Genomic DNA, 11,515 nt, shown 5'->3' with positions numbered 1-11,515 from the left:
AAAAAAGAAAAATTTTGTCATATATTGTTTTATAAAATATGAATCCAACGACAACTATAAAATCTAAAATTTATCCAAATGTGAGGGGTTAAAATAAAACTTTTTAAAAACACTAAAAGAAGAAAGAGGAGAAGAGTTAAAACATCAATCAAAATTATATCTTTTTTGTTTTTCATTTTATAAGTTCGATAATTATATAGATTAAAATCGATTCATCTAAAAAGTAATTTATACATTAAAGTAAAAAAAAAAATGAAAACTTAATTGAGAGGGCAAAATATATACAATACAACAAAAGTTGGGGTTATCCCCAAAATGTGTTGCAACTTTATTGAATCTATATTAAGGGGAAAAAAACAACCAAAGTCTCTCATAGAAAATATTACATATTATGGTATATATAATATTTGATCATATAATATAAACTTTGACATGATGTGGATTACTCATAACAACCCATAAACCCAAGATTGAGAATTATCCAATTCAAAATCAACACAAGGATCATTCCCATTATTGCCACTGCCTCCCTCATAATCATTAACCACAAAATCCCAACTACTACCAAAATCATCTTCCAAAAGCCCTTCCACTATGCCATTTTCACAAATATTTGGCCATTCAAACTCAGGGAACTCATTGACCAAATCTTGAAGCAAATTGGCAGCTGATTCTGAGTTTGAAGAAATTGAAGAATAGGAATAGGAAGAAGAGTTAGACGAATAAGAAGTTGAGGTTGTTGAAGAAGAAGAAGCACAAGGGACTAGAATTTCATGTGGCTCAATTAGAGGGACTTCTTCTGTGCAAAACCCATCCATAATCAAATCTATTATGTCGGTCCCGTCCCCCGCCGCCTCTTTCTCAGGCTCTTCCGATGGCGATGGCCGTCGCGGTGATTGCTTTTGATTCTTTTGGAGCAAATGGGTGTCGTCAGAAGATGGAGAAATGGGCTTGTGAGTTTGAGGGTCAATCCCCATTTTTTTTAGCTTCTTCTTTATGTGAGTGTTCCAATGATTTTTTATCTCGTTGTCTGTTCTTCCTGAAAGATGCGAGGCAATTTTTGACCATCTGTTAAAGTAAAAAGAATGAAGATTAGTTTCATAACATTAATTCTTTTCTTAAAGTACGGATGAAAATTTTAACCTTAATTAAAACTTTAATATTGTATTCATGATTAAAAAAAATACTATTAAACAAAAAATTCTTACTGTCTACCACTAAATCTTTTTGTTTAAGTGTTTAATTATTTAAAGAAGAAAAAGTCTCTCTTCTTTTTAGTTTGTCAAAATATAGTAATGGGTGGAAAAAAAAAATCCACTCTTTTTGAGTAGTTAGAAAGTTCCACTCTTTTTTCTTTTCCTCTTTTAGAAAATGTGAAAAATAAAAAGTCAAAATTGCCCCTTCTTTTGAGAAGAAAGACTACATTATATTCTTCCATGATTATGATTATAATTTATACCACATGGCTGAAACCTCCAATTGTCCCCCAAAAAAAAGAAAGAAAAATGAAGAGAATGAGAAGAATTTTTCAGAATCTTTTTCTATTTTGAAAAAAAATAACTCATTGATTAATTTAAACTAAAAAGAAAATTGAAGTAATTTTTTCAAAAGGGAAAAGAAAAGAAAAAAAGAAGGTAATTAAAAGAGACCTGTTGCCTAGTTGAGAATGAAGATCAATGACCATTTTCTCTTCATCTTCAGACAAAAGGCCTCTCTTTAGATCTGGCCTTAGATAATTTGTCCATCTTAACCTACAACTCTTTCCACATCTCAACAATCCTGTAAAATCCAATAACATAGTTCGAGTAATTAGACATTAATCAATATCTTTTAAATCGACCCTCAAGTCAAAGGAAAGGGAAGAGGAAGAAATGAACGAGAGGAGACCTGCAAGTTTAGGGACAGCCCTCCAACAGCATTGGCCATTGGTGAGGATGAAATTGATGAGCTTCTTGTCCTCTTCAGCTGTCCATGGCCCTTTCTTCAACCCAACTTTATCACAACATGGTTGCCTTCCCATAATTTCCAAATTCCCAAACTCTTTTTTTCTCTATAAAATCTCTTAGATAGAGAGAATAAAGAAATGAAAAGAAAAGAAAGAGAGTAGAATTACAAAACTCTCAATGGAACCAACATTTGTATATATAGAGAGAGCTTCATGGAATATGGAGGGAAAACCACTGAGTTGAGATAGGGAGACTTTGCCTTTATTTTGGTTGTGCTAAAATGTAGCCAGGTGGCAATTTTCTATTTTAGTTTTTTTTTTATTTAAAAAATATTATTATTATTATTATTATTATTATTTTAATTTTTTGAATTTTTATTTTGGAGAAATTGGGATGTATGAAAACTTAAAAATATGAACATTTAACGCGTACCAACTTGTGTGATGTCATTTTCAGAGATTTCGCCCCCCATTTATTTCCCCTTTCTCTTTTGCTTTTACTTCAAGCAATTTCTACTCTACTTTCCCATCATCCTTTCACATTCTATACTAAAACACAATACTCAATCTTGAGAAGTTGTTGGGTGAGACCATCAAGATGTAATGTGACTAATAGTTTTTATGATTGGATGTATAGAGAGATCATTTGGATCAAAATTACGGTTGTTTTCAAATAAAGAAAAATGAATCAACTTATTTACAAATATAGCAAACTGTTACTGTCTATCAGTGATAGACCGTAATAGACTGCAAAATATATCTATCGCAGTCTGTCCATGTCTATCGCGGTCTATTATTAATAGATAATGACATTTTGTTATATTTTTAAATATTTTTAACGTTTTACCATTTAAGATAATTACCCTTAAAATTATATACCAAGTAGTTATTGAGGCTATGCAAATGCTTGAACCTACGTTTAGTGATTTTTTTTTCTATGTTTAAAAAGAGTTAATTTCTTACTTTCATTTATTGAACAAAGAAAAATAATAATTGTCAATAATTTATGAAATATATAGTATATCATTTATTTTATCATGGATTAATGCTATGAAAAACATAACACGTGTGGAGTGGGAAGAGATTTAAATATATTTGATCTTCTACTAAGATATATGTCTCGACTAATTTAAATTGTGCTAAGAGTTGACACAATATATAATATATTATGCTCATAGTTAAATATGTTTTAACCAATCAATCACTTATGGAAAAAAAAATCAATTTATGTATTAGGTGTAGTATTTACTCTTTGTAAACATATGTATATTATAGCATAGTATATGTTACTCACATTTTTTGAAGAGGTTATATTATTCACATTAATGAGAAAAAGATTGTTTTGTTAATGAGCTAACATTTTATTGATTCTATTAATGCTTTGTTATTATATTGAGATTCAGTTCAATGCTTCCATCTTGTCAACTGCAAATGTAAGTTAGCCACTCACATATTGTCTTCTCATGCTCGTAGCTCTAGGCTCTCAACAATTTGACTTGAAGACCATCCACCATGAGTGGATTCTAATTTTATTTCTCAATTTTTTTCTAATTATATATATATATATATATTGCACTTTTAGTTAACTATTTTTATGTACTTTAGTTATGCTAGATCTATTACTCTTATGTACTTTAGTGTTCATAGAGATATGAATGATTTGATATCGCCTTGAAACACTTTCAATTAATCACGATCAAATTGGAGATAATCGAACTTATAAATTGAGTAATCGAATCATGTAAATTGAAGTCAAAGCCAAAAAATCTGAGGTGACAACGTTGAGACATTGTATATATAGCGTCTGTAAACGCTATAGGATTTGATCAAATATACGTGTGGGGCCAATTTTATTTGCTTTGAAAATTTGAGCAACAACATGATGCTATCAGGCATTTTCTGTAAAGCATCTGATTTTTAGGTCATAACTTTTGGTGTATGTGGTCATTTTGGGTGGATGACCACTTCTTTTCTTCATTTTTTTCGCCCTCTATCCATCTACAGTATTAGATCTTATGGATTTCAAGTGAAATTTCAGCTATAGTATGATGTTTGATTAGACTACAATTTTCTTATTCAAAGATCGGCTTGAGTCCAATTGTAAAACCATGAGACTTTGGAATTCTTAATAGTAAATTTTAGTATTTAACCAAGTAATCTTTGGTCTTGTTGTTATTCTTTTTATGGGCTTTCATTGATTGAATTCACATCTCAATTGTATTTATTTTATGTATGGTCGGTATGCATGATTTCAAGGTTCGTGATAGTAGAATAAGAGTTGGCTCATGTGTGTGTTTTCTATGGCTTTTACATGATTACATAACTTGAATGATAGACTCTAGGATAAACGAAACGAAATTGTTTAGGTGTAGCTATCTTGCTAATTTTGTCTTGTTCGAATAAGTTGTATTTATACTTAAGAGAATTAAACATATCCCGACTTGTTCGAATAAGTAGACTTTAAGTATTTGAATATTTGATTGATTGGATTTGGTAAAGCCAGGGATTGGAATTACTATGGGAAAAGACAACTTGAATTTATAATCTTGGTAGTTTTTATTTTATTTTATTTTATTTTTATTTTTATGTATCTTTATCTTTGATTTACTTTCCTTATTTAGTCCATCCAAACCCCTCCTATTTTATTATTCTTGCAAATCTAGCTTAGAGAAATTGATTTCGCTATTAAATACTACAAGTTATATAGTAGCCTAGATTGGTAAAATATAAATTTTATTTGATTGCAAGCATCAACAACCACAATTTGTATTTTAATTCAAAAAACATAGATAAAGCTCTTTTTTCTTTAGTTTTCAAATTCAAATTTAGATTAGGAAAATATATTTGATAGTAGGTAATAAAGCAAAGAAATTCATAGGCCAATATAGTGTAATTTTCAAATAAAAAACAAAGTATATCAAAGTGATCAAGAATCATATACGTCAATCTGAGCATAACTTAGTATTCAAAGCTATCAATTACCATTTCAAAGTTCGAGAGTGTGGTCTTCACGTACAATTATAAAATAAAATAAAATAAAAAAAATTCAAAACATGTCTAATGTGTATTTTTTTTTATATATATCAACCCGAACATAATTAATATCTAAAGCTACGAATTACCATTTCAAAGTTCGATAACATGGTCTTCATGTATAATGATCGATTAATTAATAATGAAAAAGGAAAAAAGAAAAAAGAAACAGAAACAACTTCAAATCGATGCCTAATGTGTATTTCTTTAATTACCAACTCTAAAGTCTAATCATATCACTTGATCTCTCGACTTATTTCAATAACATTATTTTTTTACTTTATGGACTAATAAACAATGAAACTACAAATTATATTTACATACGCATAAAATCTTGGAGCAAATGATAATAATTGATTTTTAAAAAATAGTGATTAATTAAAATATTTTAAAAAGTAGAAATCATTCATTTGCATAAGTGAAGATTAATTAAACTATAATCATAATTATCACTGTTTAACATAAATTATTATTAATTTTATTTTTTAGGGAATTAACATAGATATTTTGATTTTTTTTTTTTTTTTTTGAGGAACAAAAATATTTGTGATTGATTGACCGTAATAGGTTGTTAGATTCACAGGTATTATTATTATTATTTTCTCACTGAGATATGTTTAAATTGTTTGTTTTTTTCTTTGTATTTTACCACTAACTTTTATTTTAGAATCTCACAATTATCTTTCTTGGTTTTTATTGTTATAATAATTTATGTAGATGGAGTACATGTTAATTTGTGAGTTATGCTCACGTTGATGTTTATGTAATTATATTAAATATATGCAACAACTTTTGTTAGATGCTCTAACTTTTATTTATTTTTTAGTTTTATAAATTTGAAAATGAATCTATATATCTTTCATGGGTAAAGAAAAAGCTTACCAAATTCTCTTTGAATATTTAGAGAAAAATTAAATAAGTTATAATAATGAACTTATGAATGTAATATACCTTCCCTAGTCTTTTCATACTAGGAGAAAAGTACCACCCTAGTTTCTTTTAGAGATTCTATTGATTAAAAATATCTTTAAATATCATTATTCAATATAATATACAAAATTATCGATCCCAACTTACATCTGACTCTGGAAGATTAAAAAAACATAATAAAGGCTGAAATTGAAAAATAACGTAGAAACAACTGAACAGGTGAATCAAATCTAGATCTGTCCGCTGACTACCTAGATCTACCTCCATCGATGGCGCGACAGAGGCAAAGATCGAATCGAAGCAATGCTAAAAAATATAAACCCTTGGACTCAAGGCTCTGATACCATGTTAATTTTGTATATTATATTGAATAATTAGCTTAATCAGAATCCAATACTAAGGCGAATAAATAGACACCAATAGACCCTACAAAGAAAAGATATCGAAAAAGAAAAAATACATAAAAGAAAATTAGTATAAAGAAAAATACTAATTAAGAATAAACCTGAATTTACTTTAACAAGTAAGTTACAATTTATTATTATTATTATTATTATTATTTTTTACTTTGTTAGCCTCAAAGTCATACTTTTAGTTGAAGTTGCCTTGGATAAAAATTATGCATTCATCACTGATTATCATACAATTAACTTAAGGGAGATTTTCAAAAAATAGAAAAATAAGGGAAATTATTTTCACAAAATAGCAAAATTTGACATTCTTTAATAGAAGTTGATAGAGGCTAATAAAAGTCTATCAGTGTCTATAAGGGCGCATTTGACGCGTAGAATTGAGTTGGTAATTATCATAGGAGGGAGTAATTGGGAGAGTTAATATGAATAACGAGGTAAGAAATGTGAGTTAACATGAATAACAAGGTAATAAACCTATTTAATAATTGATGAACCAAACGATGAGTGAATTTTTTTACCCACCTAACTCAACCCAATTTGGGGGCCAAACGCCCCCAGTGTTTTTTGTTTTGTTATTTCTATAAATAGTTTGATATGTTTTTTTATTTATAAAAAAATTCCCTTAATTTAAATAGATTATTGTCTAAATAATTTAAATGGGCTATGATTGTTTTGAAAAGAATATAACAGACTTTGACATGAAAAGATGAAATTTATAAGAATGTAGATTATAAAAAGGATTGTTAGCAAAGATGAAAGAAAAATGTATTTTTTTTTTAAATTGTACTTTTTTTAGACATCTTTAAAAAAGAAGGAATTAATATAATAATCACCAATTCCAATGTTTCTGATTTCTTCCCCCATAAGAATAAGAAATTAAGGACACAAAACCAATAGGAAAATTCATTTTGACTTCCAGGCCAAAGCCCAACCCAATAAGAGCTTGTGTTGGATCCTTTCCATGATCCAATAATATACTAAATACTAAATAGTTTGGGTTTTTCCATAATTGGGCCAATCCATTGATTTTCGATATTTATAAATTTGTACACGAAATAATTATGGACTTTTATATAACGCATTACTTTCCAATATTGCAATCTTTATTATTTTAAAAAATAATACTGAAAATGAAATAAACTTTCCATTAAATATCTTCCATTCTTGCAATTAATATTATTGACAATAAAACGAATTGAAAACAAAAGACAAAAATAATAATAATAATAATAATAAATCCATGTATGCAAGATGGTTTTCAAAAAGGTTATTTGACACAGCATTTAACTTGTTACACAATATTTCAAAAGACATATAGTAAAGCATAGATACAAAAAAAAAAAAAAAAAAAAAATGGTAAGCAAAAGGTTTGTATGGTAATCCAATTCTGTGCAATACCACCTACATCTGGGATGCAGTGTGCCCAGGTAAGATAAGTTCACTAATATAAAATCAAGCGATTACAATATTGTACTAATATGTAACTAGACAGCAATTACAGAGACATACAAATATACTAACTTGGTGAATGATCATCTAGGTAACCTCTAAGTGCAAGACTCTCTTTCAAGAAAACTTACTTTCCCCTTAAGTGTGAGACTTTCTCTCAACAAAAATGTCTATCTTTCCAAATTTCAAATGAAGACCATTTCACTTGAAATACTTAGGCTCCCTAATTGTACGAATCCCTTCTCAAGTTACAATAGAATGATTCAATCTAATCAATAGTCCACCTCAAGATCGACGATAATGAAAGCTTCAAAATCACAAGAATTTATACTATGGAAGAACACTCCAAACAACCTCATAAAAGTGGCACAAAAAACTTCAAAGTTGTAACACGAAAACATCAGCAAGGTAGCCATATATAGACACAACATAAAACGATAACCATCTCAAATTCGGTCAGCCCAAAATAGAGAAGTGAAGAATCCTTAGAAAATAACAAACTAGTATTTTCCAGGTAAGGAAAATATACTCCATAAGATTAGCATTCTATAGAGACTTCCTGAAAGACAACCCGAGTGACAAATTGACAAATATCTCAAGGGATAACTTCTACAACAACCTTAAAAATAAATTGTCAACACCAAAACTCTAACAAACTTCCTTTTTGGTTATTATTTTTAAGGCAAGACAACATAAAAGAGAACCAACCATAAAGACACAGAAATGTAGAACCAATCAAATAGAAATTAGAACAATGACAAATGGCATATAGAGGATGTGAAGACAAAATCAACAACAACAACAAAGCCAATCAACAATATTTGAGCCAACCAATAACATCTTAGCCAACAAGGAAAACAAAACAGAGCAAACCAACCAAACAAAACACAATCCAGGGAGCTCTCCCCCTTTGTCTATCTTAAAAAGCAAAAAAATCTGGAAAAAAAAAATAAAATAAGAAAACAACACTTAATCAATTATAATATCATCAACATCACCACCTGTTTAGTTCTATTCTACCTGAAGTAGAATCAGCACCAACTCTACAGTTTAGTAAAGTGTCCACCTCATCAAGTTTTCGATCAGCAAAATTTACTCGTATGAGACCCAACCAAGAAAAAAGTTCACAATTGGTAAAGAGCGTGGGAGAGTCTCATCCCCACTTTTCAAAAGAATTAAGGCAAAGGACTCAAGGTAAGGCAGGCGCGAGAAGCAATAAGTAGAGAGAGAGAATAATCCTAAAAAGGTACATAAATCACATGAAAGATAAAAAAGGACACAAAAGGGAGCAAGACAAAAATTGTATTGGAATTGATTCCCTAAATCTCGTAGGATCCTATAGTTTGTAAACTTTGTATGAACAAACTCTTATGTGATTAATATTATATATTATATTTTATTCATTTTATCTACAAAATATGTGATATTTTATTTGCATTAACCACAAATACAATAAATTAGCATCCAAGGTTATCGTTGTAACTTAAATATATATGTGGAGACATACAAACGAATCATGTTTAACTGATAACCTAAATGGTTTGTAGTACAAGGATAAAGATGGTTACCTTATCCTAGTGACACTACGAGTATGACCTGCTTTGTAGGTGTTACAATTATTGTGAAGTGTTACAAATCATATGATCCTCATCATTCATGTATTAGACATGCGAGCAGGGATATTTTATACAAAAAAGTTTGTATAAGACCAGACCACGAAATGTTTAGTCTCATTATATAACACTGTTCATAATAGAGACTTTCATTCACCAGGATGACCATAGGTAATATGACCTTAATCATGAGTGAGTTGTGAACTCCTGCCTATGAGAGTAGTCCTTTGATTTGTATGGCTGAAGTGGTTAGATCGCTAACTCAATAAGCCTACCATTTTAGGAATTCGTCTGATTAGGGAGGGGGAACGCAGCTACACAAGATGAAATTCACTCCTTCCTCAAAGCAGGGGTAAGTAGATAAATTGCTCTCTAAGGACTGGTTTTAGGTCTTGAACAATGTGGCGCCACACCGTCTCCTGGTCCGAGAGAGGTTTTGTCATAGTAGGACTGATCTATTGTTCATTAAAGGGATCAATGGTACTTAAGGAGTTAGAGGTAATTATAGGGGAAAAACGGTAATTTGGCCTAACTGTACTTACGAGCAATTTGTGGACAGTCATCGTATTGTTGATTGATTATATCTAATGGACACAGAATATATCTGTAGTACAAAGAGTGTAGCTGTCGGTCTTTAGTAGAGTGTTCGACAGTTAACTGGTGAATAATATAATTAAAGAGTTTAATTAATTATTCATGTACTATTGGAGCTTCAAGCTATAGGTCCATAAGGTCCCTTGGTAACTCAAAAGGATTTAGTTGTGAATCAATTTTTGGGTTAATTTGAATTGTTCAAATTAATAAGAGGGAATTTAATTATATATGATATAATTAAATTGATTCAATCATATATGATATAAATAAACTGATTCGATCATATAATATATAATTAAATTGATTCAATTATATATGATATAATTGTTATAATGTATTTGATACATTATAGTTTATTTGGAGGAAATAAATATTTGAATGGGATTCAAATATATTTTCTATGAATGTGATTCATAGTTGTTAAATTTAAAATAAATATGATTTATATTAAATGCCATAAAATAGAGAAAAGAAACTATAGTTTATATTGTACATGATACAATATTAAAACTATAAGTTATGTGTTATATTTGATATAACATATAGTTAAATATAAATAAGATATGATAAGTTAGTTATCATATTTATTTATATTATTTTATTATTTTGAATAATAAATACCTATTTTCTCTCTAACCACCTTAGTGGATGGTTAATTGGTTTTTTATGGCAAATAGGAATAAAAAGAAAATTTGGTTTTTCTTCTTCTTCTTCCAGTCAACAAGACTAACATGAGAATCTACACGATAGAAAGATTTACTAGACGATTGAACATTGCAGAATCATCCTGTCTTCTTCAATCTTCTTCCTCCTCCAAACTCAAACAAACCCTCCAAACCAAAATAGATAGAGCCCACCACTCCTGGACTCTCACCCTGATAATACCAAAGGTTCACTGTGGTAATGTCTTCTTGGTTTTGGTTCGTGAAGTTCTTGAAGAAGAAGGTCTTCAAGTTTTTATTGTGTTTGATTTCGTGACTGTTCAAGAGATTTACAAGAAGAAAGGTTCTTCAAAGGTAATATCTCTTGAATCCTTTTCTTCTTTCAAGCATGCTGTAATTTATATTGAATGCATATCTTGCGTGTTTACTGTAAATTTAGTTTTTCAATAAAAATTGAATTTGGACAATTTGTTTCCACTCAAGAATCTCTTTAAAATGAGCTCCTCCAATTGGTATCAGAGCCAGATTGCAGTTCCGGTTCCAAATTCCATTTCTATATTGAATACGTTTACAGTAGTAGTGGGTTTTAATTTCTGCATTGCATTTATACGATAAATCTTTGTGGATGGTTGTTTCTGGATGTTTACAGGATAGAAGTCTCTGTTTATGGCTTTCTGTTTATTTTTACAATGTTGTTTTGTAATGGTCCCTGCGATTTTGGGCATTAAACTTGCAATCGAGTCTATATTCATTTAGTTTTGAGTCGCTCGTGAGGCTTCAGAAGAAGGGTTGCAGTGCGTTTCGATGGAGAAGACGAAAAGGTGAAGGCCGCATCGTGTAGCTTAAGCTAAACGATCGTTTAGATTTTGTTATGCG

General features: G+C 29.7%; 1 protein-coding gene across 1 annotated transcript; it reads right to left on the bottom strand.

The window, feature by feature from the left end:
• Nucleotides 1-280: 280 nt before the first annotated feature.
• Nucleotides 281-2,192, bottom strand: LOC120067828 (transcription factor MYB20). The gene is made up of 3 exons (XM_039019420.2): nucleotides 1,888-2,192; nucleotides 1,650-1,779; nucleotides 281-1,068 (listed from the first exon to the last, which is right to left on the bottom strand). Exons 1-3 carry the CDS (start codon nucleotides 2,018-2,020, stop codon nucleotides 447-449), a joined length of 885 nt encoding a protein of 294 aa, XP_038875348.1. The 5' UTR covers nucleotides 2,021-2,192; the 3' UTR covers nucleotides 281-446.
• Nucleotides 2,193-11,515: the final 9,323 nt, after the last annotated feature.

The sequence above is a fragment of the Benincasa hispida genome, unplaced genomic scaffold (assembly GCF_027475165.1).
Source record: "Benincasa hispida cultivar pf3 unplaced genomic scaffold, pf3_genome.v1.1 HicScf557, whole genome shotgun sequence".
NCBI classification, from domain to species: domain Eukaryota; kingdom Viridiplantae; phylum Streptophyta; class Magnoliopsida; order Cucurbitales; family Cucurbitaceae; genus Benincasa; species Benincasa hispida.
The sequence above is the reverse complement of the archived record's forward strand: the minus strand, read 5'-3'. Positions and strand labels throughout refer to the sequence as shown.